This window comes from Sesamum indicum, unplaced genomic scaffold (genome assembly GCF_000512975.1).
Source record: "Sesamum indicum cultivar Zhongzhi No. 13 unplaced genomic scaffold, S_indicum_v1.0 scaffold00237, whole genome shotgun sequence".
NCBI classification, from domain to species: Eukaryota; Viridiplantae; Streptophyta; class Magnoliopsida; order Lamiales; family Pedaliaceae; genus Sesamum; species Sesamum indicum.
In genome coordinates this window covers 11,828-30,522 of record NW_011628131.1, presented here as the reverse complement: position 1 = coordinate 30,522, position 18,695 = coordinate 11,828, and the positions used below count along the sequence as shown (strand labels likewise).

The 18,695-nt window shown below is 36.9% G+C and overlaps 1 protein-coding gene across 1 annotated transcript; it reads right to left on the bottom strand.

Moving 5' to 3' along the window:
• Positions 1–2,552: 2,552 nt before the first annotated feature.
• On the bottom strand, positions 2,553–3,729 carry LOC105179913 (heat shock protein 81-1-like). Its single transcript, XM_011103573.1, has 3 exons — positions 3,676–3,729; positions 3,338–3,595; positions 2,553–2,648 (listed from the first exon to the last, which is right to left on the bottom strand). The coding sequence occupies exons 1-3, from the start codon at positions 3,727–3,729 to the stop codon at positions 2,553–2,555; spliced, it is 408 nt and encodes a 135-aa protein (XP_011101875.1).
• Between the last annotated feature and the right edge of the window lie 14,966 nt (positions 3,730–18,695).

Here is an 18,695-nt window from a genome sequence, read left to right as displayed (position 1 = left end):
AAATAAATTATATAATACAAATACTACATCCAACTATTTTATTTTTGATATTTTGCATATAGAGTTGGATATATGCAAAATTATTTAAAAATTTACCTATAACATCATAATTTTCTATTAATAATGTATTAGATATGAATAAATAAATAATAAAAAGTTTTAAAAAATAGACCGGGGTGGGTTCAAAACGGATCCGATACAAAACCCTTAACCAAAGCACTCATGGATCTACTATTGGACGTTGGTTCAGAATACTTTTTATTAATAAAAAATATTCTTAATCTTATTTGATAAATATTTTTATTAGTAAGATTTTTAAATTTTTTATATACTAAAATTATATTAGTATAATGTTAATTTGCATATTTTCTTAATAAAAAATAAAGAGAAGGGTTATTCAGTAAACTTACAAAAAATATTCTTTTCTTCTCAATCTGTTTTTCTAGTACCAAACAAGTAGATGTATGTGAAATTTACTCCACTTCCAATTATACCAAATAACTTGAAGAAAAACTATTATTTTTTTCTTTCCCTTCCCCCTTTTTACTTTCATTTTTCTCTCATTTGAACCAAACAAACCCTTAGTTAACAATAAATCATGTGAAAAAACCTGCAAAAGTCTTAAATGTTGGGCATATGCCTCTAACATGTTGTTTTGAAGTCAGAGCCGACTAATCATGGGTTTTTTTATTGATTTCTCTCGGAAAAACATGATTTACCGCTTGAATTTCTTGAAATCCTGCTATCGTAAAAAGACACACCATCAAGGTACTATAAAAAATGAAAAAATTGAGATGAGCATTGATAGGGTTAAATAGATGAGTTATAAAGCATGAGATCAACCATAAAAATCATAAATTTTGACGAACATGGAGGGCAGGCAAACAGCAACAATGCAGCAGCGACTGATGACAAATTGGACGGGAAAGATGCGCCGGCGATTAATCAGTCCGCCATGGAGTTTCAGTTTGCAGATTTTATTGTTTTGGCCAATAGAGTAATCGACAAAGGGGATACGAATCTGTTCGTGCACTGAATGATATCCACTGGCGTTGGACAGTGAAATATGGAGAAAGCGACAGGAATTCGTAGGAGTTGTTGTTTCGCCGTTTGGTGCGCTTAACGGCTGAACAGGCGGCGGAGCATCCTCTTTGCTTGGCATCGTCGTTGCAGATCTCTGAGAATAGGGCTACTGCAGATTTGAATCTGAGGGTCGTTGTGGTGCTGGTAGCGCCACAAGATGAAACTGCCATGGTTGGCAGCTAATTACTCCTAGCCCAACAACAACTGGGAGGTACGTTCAGATCTGATAATTACCTTACTCTTTCACCAGATTTTATCCCAGTGTGCAGAATGTCTGGCAACACAACATTATTGGAGTGCCTATGTACTCGATTACGCGGAAACTAAACGCTTTAGAGCTAGTATTCCAACAGCAACGGCGCAATAAAGGAGATCTTTTGGAGAATGTACGCGTGGCTAAAGGATTCCTTGAGGAAGCATAGATCTTGGTTAGCTCTGATAGACAAAATGACCTCTTTCTACTCCTAGAACACCTTTGTCGTTTGGTATACGCCAAGGAGGCAAAAAATGGAATAAATAATGTTACAGCAACGAGCTAAGATGCAATGGATGAAGGATGGGGATCAATGCTCATGAGTCTTCTTTAGACGTTTCATCGCCAGTGGAGTCGGTTGTGAACGATAGTACTTTAATAGAGCTGACCATTCCAGCTAGTGGACCTGTGCTTACGGCTGTAGGGTTGGGCATAATGTGCTAAGTAACGCCCTAAATATCCGGAACTCTCCGTGAGAACCTCCACCAAGATTTTTGTAATATCTGTACTGTGGTCGCTCACTATACTACGGAGTCCCCTTCCTGAATTACAGGTCTCAAACAGAGTATTGGTTGATATTGAACTCCTTAGGTAGGATAAACCTAGTTTGTTACAGTATATAGTGAATTTCTCTAGCTTAAGGGTTGTATATTCCAGCTCATCCATCATGAAACTCGAGTGCCCGGGAACTAATACCTAAACAAAAGCAGGAAAGCTATGGCATTTCTTTCTTTACTCTCGCTTCCCGTAAGAGATAGAGTCAAAGAAAGAGGTCTACCTTCCTCGTTGGGTTCATTCCCCTCAATGTTCCCGCTTGATAATGAGTTGACCTTTGCCGCTTAATATAGTTGGCCGGTTTGCCTATATTCTCTACTATAGGCTATTTATCCGTCCATATAGACAAGGGACGGCATTGCCTTGACCGATCAGATAACTAACTGCTCGAAAGTTCAATCCGTACTTCCTGCATATACTGGCACTGCTAACTCTATTGAATGATGGAGGAATTCTAAGACCCTAAGCTAGTAATGGCGGGTCAAAGCATCTTTCTCAGAACTGGGATTTCTTCATCCATCGGAAAATCCGCTAACCAAGCTTAGACTAGTGAGCTACTCCAACATGAATCGATAGAGGAAGAGGTCAATTACATCGAGCCTTGTGCGCTACTGAAAGAAAAAGCTGCTCAAAGGAAAGGATTAGGGATGTTGACGACAATTCAACGATAGAGTGTTGCGTCTTCTGAGTCTTCATCCTCCGCAGACCACACCACATTTCCGATCGGTCCATAGAAGGAAAGAGTCTTCCCCTTGGCCTTATCCAACCAAAGCAAGGGAGCACTGTAACCGGCTTTTTTAAGCTTTTTACTTAATGAGAATGCCGCAGGTAGCCAATAAATAGAATTATGCGCGCTTTCTATAGCAGGAATACGAAAGGACGAAGCCCGTAGGATCGCTCTCGGCAAAGCACCAAGCCGCGGGGTCCTTCATCTCTTGGGATTAAAGGTATGTCTAATATTCCCTACGTTGCGGCGGCATCAGCCTATCTGATAGCAAAGAAGCTACCCTACTAGGCAGCTAGGTCTCCATAAAGGCCGATCGATCAGTCCACCCTAGGCGAAACCTATGCATCGAACTGAGGAATAAAAACCTATAAAGTTAGCAGTTCTTGATCTTTTGTAGCGTATTGTCTCTCTCGGGAGAGGGAATTCTTGACTCTTCAGTGGGTTCCTGCCCTCGCACACTTAATGATGTAAGGTTCCTCACCGCAAGGCTGCCTTTCTTACTCTACGGTATTCAGACCTGTGTTTTTGTCTTAGTTCTTGCTGACTTTCGAATAGTTGCTTTGGCAGTTGAGTTAGCTTAGTATATGCTCTTCTTGATTTAATTACATCTTATGAGTCCGACACCTGCTTGAATTGGCATGAGCCTGATGAATTGACCCGTTCCTCGTAGCCGGCTGTAGAGTGACTCCAACTACGTCTTTGGAAAGCGAATTTCATACCTCCCTCTGTAAATGAGGCTGCCTACTTCGCTTGATTCCCAAGGCTGACTTGGTGAACAATCTCGGAACAATTGCAAGGTCTGGGACAATATGGATGAAGAGCTCAGGTTGGGCATCCAGCTTGCTCTTGTCAGTCAAGTTCTCAAAGCGTATCTTATCCAAAGCATCTGATGCATTGCTGATTAGCTCCCGAAGAAAGATCTCCTTGTTGCTGTAGAAGGTGTTGATGATCAAATTCAACAGCTGGTTGATCTCAGCCTGCGCTGATCAATGCGCAGACGGTTGAGCAAAGGACAGATATTTAAGGCCGACCCATTATCAATCAGGACCCTTCCTACAATCATTCCATTTGACGTCATCGCAATGTGCAGAGGGATAAAAGCCTCGTCCATCTTCAGTCAACTCCTCGTCAATGAAAGAGATTTGATTAGAGGCTAGCACCAACTACATCAGAAAATTTCTCAGTAGAGATTGAACCAGGGACGTGCGCTTCATTCAGTGCTCGCAAGATGGTTTTGTTCTTTATTGTTTTTATAAATAAGAAAACTATCCTTTTAAATTAAAAGGTGAGGGTCGGTTTTGACTTCACTCTTTCTTCCTATCCGATAGTAGAAATGAGGAGAAGGATATCTCACATCCCACAAGACAAGGGTCGGAATGAATGGTCAGTTCAAAAGCGAGAGAATAGTCCTAAGAACAGCGGGGAGTCAAGAAAGGATTCCCCTTCATCGACTTGTTTTTTCCTAAGCGTCGGCCACAGCGACAAAGCAACTACTTTCTTACTTCAAAGGACAACTAGAACGGATTCGCTTGTTGACTATTTTTGATATGAACATTAGCCTACATCCAATGCTCTTCTCATTGATCTCGGCCTAGAAGGGGAAATCCATGTCATTTCTGATCTTCTTTCCTCGGTGTCTGATATCCGGGAATCTTACATTGTTGAATTCTTTCACGTAGCGTATTCTCTTGGAAGGTTTGAAACCTAACATATAAGCTCAGCAGCACTAAATGTACACTCGTCAGCGGTGGGAAAGGAAGGATCTTTCATGGCATGGGAGGAGAGATCGACCCCAGCTGAGTTCGGAAATGGCTACACCGGCCTATCGATCTATTTATCCTGAAGAATCTTTCAGCTCAGGATCCGGAGGAAGAGGTTGAAGGTCGCCATCAAGCGAGATGTCAAGCTTGCTGCGGTCAAAAGACTCATTGAAGCCACCGAGCTTTTCGACCTGAGACAGGCAGGTCTCATAGCCCTTGGCAAACGAGTCCGCAGACTTGATCTCAAGAGCGGTCGTGAAGGTGTCAGTCTTCAAAAAATCACGAACCGCAGACATCCGGGAATCGGCCAAAGCTCGCTGATGTTCTTCGATCAAAATGCGACCAGCTTGGCCTTCTTCCAACCCATGCTTGTGGCCTTCAATGAGACCGACCTCACGTCCAGCTTCGAACGCCTCTTTCTTGGCCTCTGCCAGGGCCACCTCGTGCTCAGAGTGAAGAATCTCCTTCTCCTTCTTGGCAACATCGAGCTCGGCTCTCAGCCTTTGCACCTCGTCCCCCAAGGCCAGCAGGTTATCCTCCTGCTTGCGTTCGGTCTCGTCTCAGGATCCGGAGGAAGAGGTTGAAGGTCGCCATCAAGCGAGATGTCAAGCTTGCTGCGGTCAAAAGACTCATTGAAGCCACCGAGCTTTTCGACCTGAGATAGGCAGGTCTCATAGCCCTTGGCAAACGAGTCCGCAGACTTGATCTCAAGAGCGGTCGTGAAGGTGTCAGTCTTCAAAAAATCACGAACCGCAGACATCCGGGAATCGGCCAAAGCTCGCTGAGTCATCACGGCCGAGTGGGGTCTGTAGAGGAGTCGTCTCAACTCCTCTTTTGACCTAGTCACTCTCAAAATCGGCTAGGACTTTATTTAGGCGGATCGAGTTTGGTTTAATTCAACAACTAAATCAATTCCAGCCTAGCAAAGGTCCATCTGATTTTTATAATTGACCTAATTAATTTTAAGACCCAATAGGAGTCGAATAAATTTATTTATTATAATTAAATAGATTAATGTTCGAGTCCAATATTTAATTAATATAATTAATATAATTAATCAAACAAATTAAATTGTGCTATGCCCCAACTTTTTTTGAGGGAAAAAGCGGTTGGAATATATATTGCTAGCAAAAATAAAGTTAGTACTAGGCAACAAGACAAGCAATAAAACTAGAAAAAGGAAGTCAATAATACTAAAGCCCTAGTTAACAATCCAAGCTGCTAAGCCCAAATTTAATTAATGCAATTAATTAAATTCTGACTACACTTCTCAAGACATATAATAACCAAATTAAAGACACAGTACGATTTAAAAATTATAATACATTAATATTATATTATGAAAAATAATTTCATTAGGAACAACACAATCTTTTTACAAAATAATAGAATTCATTGTTTACTTCTTGTGACAATTAATTCCTTAGGGCTGCATTTGGATAAAATAATTTAAATTTATGAAAATAATTTGAAATAAAAATTTCAAATTACTTCATATTAAATAAATTTAAAATTCACCAAATGACACCAAATATAATTCAAAATAAAATTTGAAATTGTTTGTGGCATGAATTTATCCAAACTAGTTTCATGGATTTGAGGAAAAAATGCCACTGTTACTATAAATTTAAAATTCTAATACCCAAACTTTTTAATCCAAAAGACAATATTAATTAAGATAATCACAAACTCGACCATAATTTTTCTAAAAAAAGTAGTAATTAATGAAAAGAAAAGATAATTTTATCTCCATCAACTTGTTGAAAAGAAAAGAAACACGATTAATTGATATATCAATATAATTAAATAAGTTTATAAATTTACATAAAATAAAAAAAAAATACTTATATATTTAATGATTTATGAATCTCAATATTAATGATTAAATTAGGACATTATGAATTGTGTAAGAGTTATTAATTCTTGCTGGTTGCAAGCATATGGCAGTGAAGCAACAAACAGATGGTGGGGAAAATGGCCCCCCAATCCCATGAAGGCCGACCAAACCAGTTGGTCGAGTCATATCAAAACCCCACTTCTTTTTTTTTTTTTAACTTTAAAATTTGGCTTCATTGCCTCCAAAGTTTAGTCCTTGTCTTGTAAGAGCGAGAAAGAAAGCCACAACTCTCTCTCTCTCTCTCTACTTTTCTTGTTCTTTCTTTTTTATATATCATTTTTTGTTTCTTTTTTGTCTGAATCTTAATGATGTCGCCTATATTCGCACTGTTTCTGGCTTTTCTCCCGCCCACAATCATTACACAGACAGAACAGAAGCACAAAACCTGGAGAGGGCGGCTTTCAGACCGGAGATCATTCTATAATGACATGTATGATTGCATGATGCTATCATTACCCAACTAATTATAAATCCCTTCTTCTTCTTCTTTCACATCATCCAAATATCCAATATTATCTTCTCTATATTTATAAAATAAAATACATTTTGCTCTTCTAAATTATTCGTTATGTAATAATTATTTTTTTTATTTATTTGATTTGACTACTCAGTACATTCACTCCTTAAAAAACTCTCTCTCTAAATTTAATTTCAATCGGTGAGTATTAATCAAAATCACAACCATATAAAAAAAAATCTTTTGCCCAACTTTTTAAAAATATTTTTGTTTTTATAAAATTGAAAATGCAAACTTATTTCTTAATTTTGGTTAAAAATTACAAAAATTCTAAACCATGATCCAAAATGGGTACATTAATACAACTCTATAAAACTCCCCCCTAAAAAAATGAAATAATTAATCATACAAAACTTTAATTATGTAAGAGTCAAACGAATACAATACAATGGAAAAAGTCAATGAAGCGGTCGTGATATGGTTAAAGGGAGTTTGGTGATCTCCCCCGTTCCAAACCGGAGCTATTTTTGTGGGACCCAATTGTTGAGTATAGAATTTCAAAAATGGGGTTGTATGGATCTGGATTTGGGTCTGAGTTTGAATTTGGACCGGGCCTGCAACAGAATTCTCCTGTCTTTGGAACAACTGCTCAAAACCAAAGCAAGATTACCTTAATAGCCACTTGTGCTAATTTAATCCTAATTCTCCAACTTTGTTCCCTATTATTATCTCATATAATTACTTGAGTGATGTTCAGCCTACATATTCTTTTTCGTCATTCGATTATTTAATTTGCGACTACTGATTTATAATATTTGATTCGATTAGATTTAAATTTAATAATCAAATTAGATAATATTTTAATAAATTTAAACAAAAGAATAATATTTTAAAGCAATTCGATTTCATTATCTAAGTTAGGGACAAAAGATTTAAACCAATATAACCTTTTAATTTCTAAGGGGAGGGGAGAGAGAAATATGCATTTTTTTTACCTTACTTTCACGAGGGAAGAAGGAAAAAAACATACATAAATTGATTTTTTATAAAATTAATATTTTTTAATTATTTTTTTCTTTTATTTAATTAAATAAATCACTCGTATGCATTGAATATACTTTGTTCGTTAGTATATATATATATATATAAATACATTTAATATATCTCTATTGGAGACATGTGACACTTTGTTTATTTCATGAATTTCAATGAATGATCCTAAATACATGTCAATAAATACATATTTTAATTAAAGCAATGCTGTACCTAGGAAAGAAATAATGCAATTTTCCTCGTTTTTTCAGAACTATATTCCTCCGTTTTCTTTAGAGGATATCGTTTTCTTATTATAAAACAAAATTTTTGTCCTATCAATTTTTTAATATTCAAATTTATCTTAAATTCATTTTTTTCTTTCAAAATAAATTCGATCAGAATAATAATTTTAATTTTATTTAATAATCTTACAAAAATTTTATAATTATTTTCTCTACCCACTGCTCCATATTTTTTTCTAAGCAAACTTATCCCTGTTTGTTTTTCTTATAAATTTTTATATTTTTAATAAATTTATAATTATAATATATATTTTCTCTGGTATTTCATGTCCACGTTTTTTTCTTCTCATAGACTTTTCTTTTATCACAATTTTTTTTTCTCTCCATCTCATGTCACAATTATTTTTATATATTCGCGGGAACTGTGTGCAAATTAGTATATATATTTTAAAAAAAAAAAAAAAACTCTGCAACATGCCCATGCTTGTGGGACTACGTGCACTTGGGGGTACCAGATTCCCACCCATTCCATACGCAAACGACCAAGAAAAAAACCGAAGGCAAACGCTACTCGCGGTACTCGCCCGCGTATGACACAGGTACAAGCGAACTCAACGAATCAGCCACGTCATCAAGTAAGCCAGGGGCGTTTTCGGCATTTACAGGAAAAAAAGCAATTGGCCCCACTTTACTCCTGAAAGTGCCTCTTCCCGACCACCTCCATTCCGCTGGTCCACTCAATTGTCTCAAGGTCTTGCATTTCTAGATGATGATCATTTACATTTATTTATTTATTTATTTATTTTTAATCAATTAATTAATTAATCTTGTTGAAAATTTGTAATAATTCAACTTCAATGAAAGCGTCATATTTATTTTTGATTGATTGAAAAAGAAATATGCAATTAATGTTCAACTGTAACTGATTAATTAAATTTTATTTATTAGTATACTTAACTTATCTAATTTATTCATTAAAATGAATAATATGGTCTGCGTTTTATTATTTCGTCCAATATTTTAATGTATTTGATTAAAAAAACAATGATTTGATCCTTTCAAAATAAAAAATATTAAATTTTTATAAGCAATCTTTAATAGTATTGATCGCATATCATAAAAATCGATGAAATATAATTGAATATGAACAAAAAGAAAATGATGATATCTTTGTTGCTAGTGAATAGGATTCACGAGAGTGACCTATCTAATTAATATATCAAAACAAGAACGAGAACGAATTAAAATAACAACAATTTGGATTATATAACAAATGGTTAATTATACTTAATTTCCTTTAAAAATAAAAAATTTTGATTTCACTCCAAGTCCTGACGAAAGAGGGTTGGGTGTAATCGAGTTTGGATGAATGTTGTCGTAAACAAAAAAACATACATAATTTTGTAAGTTTTGTCTTTTATTTAATATTTTTATGTACTTGTTGTCCTTATAAAATGATAAATGTAATATATATGGAGTGAGATTAACATCGTTATATTTTTCTCTTCATAAGTACAAAATTATTATATGAAAATGTATGAGCGGTAAAATTTTTAAATTTATACAATGTTTTTGCTAAAATCAGCATTTTTCATTCAAATCCTAATAAAAAGGGTCAGGTGTAAACGGTGAATTTTCGAAAAGAATGTAAGTATAATTTTAAATTTTTTTTTAAAAAAGTATAATTTTGCATTTTCAAATAAAGTTTAAGTGTAACTGACCTATATCAAAATAAAATTTTGGCGAAGAGAAGTAAAAGTATCTTCAAATATTGCAGCAATTTATAGGGAGGTGTTTGCAAAAAAAAAAAAAAAAGTTAAATATATGAAAGTGTAAATTTAGTTATTATTAAAATTTAAATTATTTGATAACTTCAAAATCAACTTTAGATATATAATTTTAAAAATAATAAATTTGAGTTAAAATTATTATAATAAGGGTAAAATAGTAAAATATTAAATTTATTTATAAAAAAATGAAAACAACTAAAAGCACCATTCAAAGTTTGGTATTCCTTTTATATTATCATTGTAATTTGGGTTAATTACATTTACACTTCATTTGAAAATATGAAATTATATATATATTTTTTAAAATTTTTGAATTTATATTAACACCAACTCCAAAAATACTTTTAACACAAATGCTAATGTTAAGAATTATATAAATTTTTTGTTATGCTATATTTAATGTTCTCGTATATTTATTTTTTTTTACTTATAATATAAAGAGATAAATATAATTATTATATAGTAAGGTCAATATTATTATATTTTTTCTTTTATAAGTTCAAAATCATTACGTAAAAATGTTAATGAGGAGTGAAATAGAAAATTTATATAATTTTTTTTTGCTGGCATCAATATTTTTCGTTCAAATTCTAACAAAAGGAAGTAACGTGTAAACGCTGAATTTTCGAAAGCGATGTAAGTATACTTTTGGGAGTATTTGCAAAAATTTTTACTTTTACAAAAGTGATTTTTGTAGAGAAAGTTAAAAGTTGTAGCAAAATCAAAATTGAATAGTATTTGTAAAAAAAATAAAAAAGCAGATTAAAGTTAAATTGGATAATGTTCAGAGAAAAATCACTTTTAAAATAAAACTTAAGTGATGAAAGACTATTTATGTCTCTATATGTTGAAAAGATATGATGTTTTTGCTTATTATTTTACTTGTTGTTTGTCATTAATAATTTTTTTTCAACAAAAAATCATAAATTTTATTTGGATTATTTTTTTATATTTATATTTTTAAAAGGATTTAAAAAATATATTTAATTTAGTTTAATAATTATCCAACTAAGATATAATTATATTAATTCATACATAATAATTAAATTTTTATTATTTTATTAATTAATCAAATAATAATATTTGAACGAAAAAATATAATTAGATGTTATAGCACGTAAGATTTATAATTTTTAAAATATTAATTATGTGAAAGTGTATATTTAATTATTGTTAAAATTTAAATTATTTAAAAATTTCGATATCTACTTTAAATATACAATTTAAAAATAAACTAAAAAGATAAATTTGAATTAAGGTTATTATAATAAGGGTAGAGTAGTCAAAAATAAAATTAAATTTATTTACAAAAAATTCAAAGTAGCTAAAAACACCCAAAGATGTTTCTAACTTTTGGTCTAAAAGCGGTTTTTTTAACCGATTCAAAACAAAAGCTGGTATTCTAAACACTTCAAAAGTGTTTTTTTGCAGTCAGAAGCTGAAAAGCACTTTTTAAAAGCGCTCGCAAACACTCCATTTATAACATTTTTGAAGAAAAGTATAATTTTGTATTTTAAAGGGATTAGAAGTGTAATTAATTTTATTAAATTTTTTTTATGCAACATATATATATATATATATATGTATATAAAGAAAAATTAGAGAATAAGAAAAAGGAAAATGGTGGTGAGAATGAGGGGGACACAAGGGAAGTAGAGGTACAACTCCCCACATTGTATCACAGCTTAGCTTAATATTTCTCGGTTCTCAGGCAAAGTTTCGGAATTGCTGCAGCAGCTGCTGCTTTTTCCTCATCTTTGACTCAGTACTTCTCTCTCTCTCTCTATCTCTCTCCCTGTCTTCGTCCTACGCGCACACCACATCACCTTTCTTCTCCTCCATTACTTTCTCTCTCTACCACCCGCATTTTGAGTTTCATTTATATTTTTATTTTTGCCGCCGTCGGGGAGCGGTTGAAGCGCCGTGTGTCACTGGTTCCGCCGCCGGTTGAATTTTGTCCATCGCTGGACTGAGTCAAACGCGGTCCATCGGGAGGAGGGAGGACCCTCGTTTGACTTTGGAGCTTTGCCAGAAACGGGAGTGTTAGACTTCGGGAACCTTTTTATTTTTCTCTCCGGCTAGGTTTTTCAGATCTGAACGAAGGGGAAGGCGTGATTTTGTAGTTGGATCTTTGGAGTGTTTTTGGTAATTTGAAGGGGAAGGGAGGGGAAGTTAGGTGGTGGTGTTGATGGTAGTGTGTGGCGGCGGAGGAGCTGGTGGAGTGGTCGCATGATAATGAGTGGAGTGGGATGGTGGTGGCGGTGGTGTTGGTGTGGAGGTGAGCGTTTCACATGGAATGGCAGATCTTGTTAGCTACGGTAATGCCGAGCGTGACATCGAGCAGGTATCTTTGCTCTTTGATTTGTCTATGTAGGTTAGAACATTTAAAAGGTATGATCTTCAATGTAGTTTGCTCGTTCTTTTTTGAACCACCTTCTCTTTGGTGATAAAAGTCGAGATTTTTATGAGTCTGTTCAGGAAATATTGGATTTTTTGGGTGATTGCTGTTAGAAAATTACCTGTATTTATGCATATCATTTCAAGAATTGGTGAATGGAATAGGACCGTGAATTTGGAATTTGGGGGAAATGCATCTGTTTTGAGTTTGCTGTTTTCTTCCTAACATCCTATCCTTAGCATTGCTGGTTATTTACCATCTTGCTCATAAGTTTGTAAAAAGAAGTTTTGATGAGGCTGATTTCAGACTTTGATACGCCTTGCTGACTGATGGAATTATCTTTTTCAGTTTATACCTTAATTCTGAGCTTGAGTTTTCTTCCGTGTTCATGCCTTTCAACGAGATGCATATCATGCTGAAATTGTAGAATTTGAAGGTTTAACTTATTGGTAGAAGATGTCATGTTCCGTCTGAGCTCTTGCGTTTTATTATTCTTTTTGCACTATATTTCCTACTTTAGCTTATTTTTTATGTTGGGTATGTCTAAATATTTTCACACAGTCAAAATTTGAGAAACGTACGTTTGGGGGAGCTGCTGCAATTCAGTCTGACATGACTTGAATGGTTGAATTTATTGTTAAGGTAGGAGGGCAGAAAATTTTCAGATAATGACGATAACAGTATTGGTATGGGTGAGGATAAGATATAGGATTACTCATTGCTATTAACTCAATTGGGTCGGACAATAGAATACGTTATACTTCTCAGTGTTTGTGTTCTGTTGTGGCAAAATAGGTTGTTATAGTTTTAGCATTACTTAGCATAGTGATCACCATGAGGAAAAGAGGAAGACACGTTATCCATACAACACGCTTTTATAAGTGAAAATGCACTTTCTTATGCATATGTATTTTTTATGTGTCCAGCTGTTAATTGTTAAGTTTGACAGATGTCCATGTTGATTGGGGTTCAAGGTCGAGACCGAGATAACCAGCCTGAAAAAGTCCACCGCTAGTATTCATGGTCGGTCTTAGGGCAGTCTTGCAGCTCTAAGTGTGCCCCAATTGTGTTCATTTTTAAACCCAAGTTCAGTCCATGGACCGTCCCAGTTGAGACCTGAACCAAGCCCAAACCAATCCGGCATTAGGTACGCATGTGTTTGTTTTTTGTTTTATGATATTGAAGTGTTCTTATACAGAATTACTTAAATTTATAATTATCTTATGAAATAAATAAATAATAAATTAAATCACATAAAAATTTATGTATAGAAAAATAATAATTAAGAATATATAATCTTATTAAAAAAAGGCCCAACAAGCCCGATCCAAGGCCAGGTGGTCCCGAGCCACTAGGTTGGGCACCCAAGTATTGATTCCTAGGACCAGCATGGTCCCAAGTAGGCCTAGGCCAAACCAACCCACTTTTTAATTGGTTCAATCCGGTCTTGGGTTGGGTTAGCCAAGCCTGGCCTATTGTGCATCTTGAGTTGGGGTTAGTTAGGTTTTTAGTTGATTATTCCTTTTTCCGCGCTATTTTTGGACCTATTTTTAAAGTCGAGCTTCCTTGAGCTCACTACTGAGAATAATTGAATACAATCAATACACAGGAATTTTTGCTCATAACATTCCATGGCTTCAACAAATTTTTTCACTACAATTGCAGTTTTCAACATGGTATCAGAACCTTCTTTTGAAGGTCTCTGCATACTTCTCTCATCAATGTACAAACTATGTTCGATTATATTCCTCAATGGCGCCTAGAGGTTCAGAGGCAATGGAAGGGAATGTTGTGGAGACTCAGACTGCTCTGGTGAATCAAAGTGCAATTGTAAACCAAAAAACAGTAGATATGACTCTTACTAAAAACACCGAAAAATGCGAGTGGATCGGCCCAAGAATGCGCAAATAGAAGCGATAATGCGGAAATTTGGAAATAAAAACCAAACATAATAAAACCATAATTCCAAGGGGTGTACCCTTGGAGTTTTTGAGGATTCGATATAGTTGATCACAATGCCAATAACTTAAATGGGGCTAATGGTAAAAGAAAAAAAAATGAGAGGCACATAAATCATAAATCAAAACTTACCTCTTTGATTTGATTTACTTCGAACCTCTTTCTTTTGGTTTGTTCACACAATGCTTCAACGTAGAGGCCCTCTAAAGTTATGTCCATACCACACCAGAGCTGGGATCCCTCAACTCAATTTGCTAGAAAAAAAATTGGAATAAAAAAAACAGCAAGTGTGTATTGGAGAGGGGCGGCCGAGTGGATGTATTAGAATGTGTCTAGGTTCATCGTATCATCCATAAGGTAATAAAATCATTTATTTTAAATAAAGGATGACTAACATGGCACTTTTCAAAAGTGAATTTGTTAGTCAATAATTTCGTTTTTTAAGATTTTCCACCAACTTAGTTATGGGCTTGCATTGGCCGATTTTATTAAATAAAATACAAGGCCCAATAATTCTAATTAAATCTAATTTAATTGAAGCCAACTTAATTATGCCCATCATATATATAATCAAATTAAATATACGAGTCCAATAAGTTTTTATTAATTAATAAGTCTAACTTATTAAATAATAAGGACAAACCCAATATAAATTAATCTTATTAATTTATTCTTGTTCTCCTCCATCCAATGGACCCCTCTCATTAATAAGTAATTCAATTACTTATGAAATTAATTTCTAATTCATTCGCCGTCCCTTCTTAGTGATTTGTGTTTGACTCTTTAGGTTCACCTTTCAGCTAGACTATGGCTGGTGTTAAATACTATTATTAATTAAATCTAATTTAATTAGTAATTCTCCATCAACCCTTCATCAAGAAAGCCCATCACCATGGGTGGCAGTTTAGCAACCGTCCATGGCACTAGAGACTAGGCGAATATCCATATGAACTTTTAGACTCTCGAATCCATACGGGTACGGTCCTTCTGTCTCCTATCTGTCGGCCTTAGTCTAGGGCATGGAATTGGGTGTCGGTTCTCATCCTCGACTAAGCGTCTATGCTTAATACTTGAGATCGCGTTACGCCAAATTGCTCAACATAGGAACCTCTTTTTCCTATTCGATCAATTAATAGCCACAATTTTATAGAGCGTAAATGCATCTCCAAGTGCATCGGAGATACCTCTGTCACGTTTTGACAGGGGACAAATCATCTTTTTGGAACTCACCGTTCTCGCTACAAGCTTTGACTGTACTGGACAAAGCTTATGATGACCATGTTTGGGACGATCACCTCTCGCACAAATCCATGATACAATCATCGCATGCACGTGACTGTGTAATTCCTCAAGTCTGAGGACTACTCTTGTACTATCGAAGCTAGGAATTCGAGTCATACCAACCAAGGCTCCGAGGCTTCCATATGACCATCCACGTGAGTCAGTTCAGTCGATTCGACACCTAGCCAGTCGATCCATTAAGATTGCATAGACGTCCCACGTCTGTTGCCGATGAAACACGACACTCATCAAATCAATGCGACTCTTAGTGCAAGTCTTCATAGAACACTCACTGCCCATTCTCGAGGTCCTCGACTTGGAACATTTCAGACCCAACCCTAGACAGTTAGTCTCATGACCGCCATCTAATGCGCAGTCCAACTGTTGTACGATTGTTAAAGTGGTCTATGGGCTTTGTTGTGATGTTTGAAAGAAATGCAAACAAATGTGTAATGAGCACAACAAATGAAATGCCAATTGTCAATACTCATTTTATTCACTATATAGTGTTATATAAAATTGAGTTACTGGCAGAATAGATTACAAGTGTGCCAATCTAATTGGCTATCAGGTCACATATTCTAACAATTACAGCTTTATTCATCCGACCATCCTACCTGGATAGCAGCTCTTGCTGCGAAAATGAAGCTGGAATTTATATATATGGAAGCTTGGTCAAACCTGCTGAAGTTTCAGAGGAGTTTAAGAAATGGAATTGTATTCATTCCATGTTGACAACTTGGATCCTAAATTCTATTTCAAAAGATATAGTTGAGGCATTCATGTATGTTAGTTCAACGAGGGATTTATGGATGGAATTAGAAGCTCGATATGGAAAGAGCAATGGTCTATCAATCTATCAATTACAACGTGAGATCAGATTCATCGTGCAAGGAAATATGTCGGTGACAAATTACTATACCAAATTAATGAAATTATGGGATAAGTTGGCCTGCTTGGCACCAACTCCTAAATGCGCAACTGTTGGACACTACCACTTGTGATGGAAATAAACGTAATAAACTTTCATTAGTCCATTTTAGTTGTAACTCCAGCCTATCTTAGGCAATATCATGTAATAATGACGTTTGGTATAACGGACAAGGCCATTTGTCCAAGAACTCAATGAAGCATATTTCTTCTACTACCCTGATCTCACAGGTTGGTTGTTACCTGTGGATGACGTGCAGGCGACTAGGGGATGTTGGCCAACACGTAGCGACGATGGAGCGCAATCTTGGGCGCGAGTAGAAGCTAATATGCGGAGCAGAGTGCTTTGATGTGTGGACCAGAGTGCTTTATCCTAAGAGATGTTGAAAAGTGCACTTCTCGGGCCTTTGAGTGTTCTACTCTTGGAACAAAAAATTATTTTCTTGAGCCTATTATAAGGGGGACATGATACGGTAAGCCACAGCCGGTCCTCCCCGTGCACGACGGCGGTACATGAGAAGACGTCTGCACTAAATGAGCATCTCTTAGGGGCATGATGGGGGCCTTGAGGAGCCGGTTCTAGGCAACTCATGAGAGGAGCGCTAGAGTCCCCGAAGGGCTTGGAAACCTGACGGGCAGCGTAGGGCTAGGATGGCCTACGTTGGGCCCGAGACTGCCGAGAGGCTCCGTGTGATGTGCAAGGTTGCCCCGCGGGCTGCGGGATATCTGGGGCAACACCTCTCGTGTGAATGGGTGATCGAGGCAAGCATTCAAAGACCTCGTGATCCAATTCATGGAATGCCGGATGATGGTTGGGCATCACCTTTGGGGCCGCACAGGCGAAAAATATATGAGAATTATATTCTGTTGCATTCAAGACGAGCACGCCTGTGACAAGTTGTATCAGAGCCTTGTTGCCTTCACGAGACGAGGTGAATTGCGAGCCTGGAGGATGAGAACTTCCAGTTGAGAGTTATGCCTATCTGATTGGGCACACGCGTTCTACCTGAAGTAGAGGCGAGTTGGTATCAGTTGAGATCGTCAGTTGGGACAAGATCAGGCCGTTTCACAACGTTTGGTTTTAGGGGACGTCTACTGCGGAGATCATGTTGGGTAGAGTCCTTTGTGCGCGTTTAGGCTGTTTCAGAGAGCAAGCGGCTACGGTCCAACTTCGTTGTTGTTGGTTGGCAGGTGAGGGAGCGCTGCAGATGTGTGGGCGAGCTGTCAACCGTAGTGCAGAATTTTCTTTTCAGCAGATTGATATTCGAACTTCAGAATTCACTTGGCTTCCCTGAGTGAGAGGGGGACATGCCGATGCGTCGGGTGGACTGCGAGAGCCATGTTTGTGAATGAGGGTAACAACCATGTGTGTGGATTGCCGCAAGCCAGGAGGCGGTCTACGCGGTGTGGCTGTTTTGGTGGGCGAGATACCACCTTGAGCTGACAGGGGTGGATGAAGGGCCATCTTCTCAGTCTGAAGAACTTCCATGAGGAGAAGGACGCGCTGAATGTTCAAGAGCCGAAGCACAGTGCACATGAGGTGCATGAAACGAGCCACACTTAGGATTGTAAGGAGTGGACGTTGAGACCCTTTTCCTTTGTGGGCAGTTGTCAGTGCGAGCCATGTGTGGCCGAGTAGAGTTTTGGGATGAAATGCTATTGTGGTAGATGAGGGTGCGATTAGAGGAAGACGACACGCTTGAAAAACCAAGGATCATAGGCATCCGTTATGTGTGAAAGAAAACTTGTCCAGAGCTTGAGTGGGAGCAGCCCACTAAGCTGTATGTTGGGTGCTCATTAGGAGCACGAGTTCGAGCACGATTGTGAACATTCCTCGACGGGATTCTTACACCATAATATGGGCTCTTTGGTCTAAGATTTCTGATTAGGACTATCGTGTGGATATTTGAGTGGAGCAGTAGGCTTCATCGATACCAGGAGCAACAGGCTCCATTGGCACCATGTGCGGCAGGCAGGTCAACAAGGATTGGGAGCGGGAGATGCCAACCTTGTTAGTGCTGTGGAGACGGGAGTTGTACATCCCATTCTTGTTTGTAATCGGACCGATGCGAGACTGGCGTTTAGAGTTGCTGCCGAACGGGGATTCAGAGATCCTATCCTTGCAGTTTCGGTCAAGCGCTCGGGACGAGACAACGAGATTGTGTTTTGCGGTCCATGAGCGGCGTGGTTCCGGCAGTTGGGCAGGTGGGCCCATGATTTGCGGTCGAGCTAGGAGAAGCTTGGTCGTTAACTAGATTTGGGACAGGCAGGTCCTATTTCCGTGGTGGGTTGAGCGGCAACCCTTTTTCATGTTAGGTCCACGAGCGG

Excerpts from the sequence above, each read along its gene's own strand:
- LOC105179913 (XM_011103573.1), bottom strand. The coding sequence starts at position 3,729 with ATGGACGAGGCTTTTATCCCTCTGCACATTGCGATGACGTCAAATGGA. Across the intron at positions 3,596-3,675 it reads TGACGTCAAATGGAATGATT|GCTGAGATCAACCAGCTGTT; the intron begins GTAGGAAGGGTC and ends TGATCAGCGCAG. Across the intron at positions 2,649-3,337 it reads AGCCTCATTTACAGAGGGAG|GCCAAGGGGAAGACTCTTTC; the intron begins GTATGAAATTCG and ends TGGTTGGATAAG.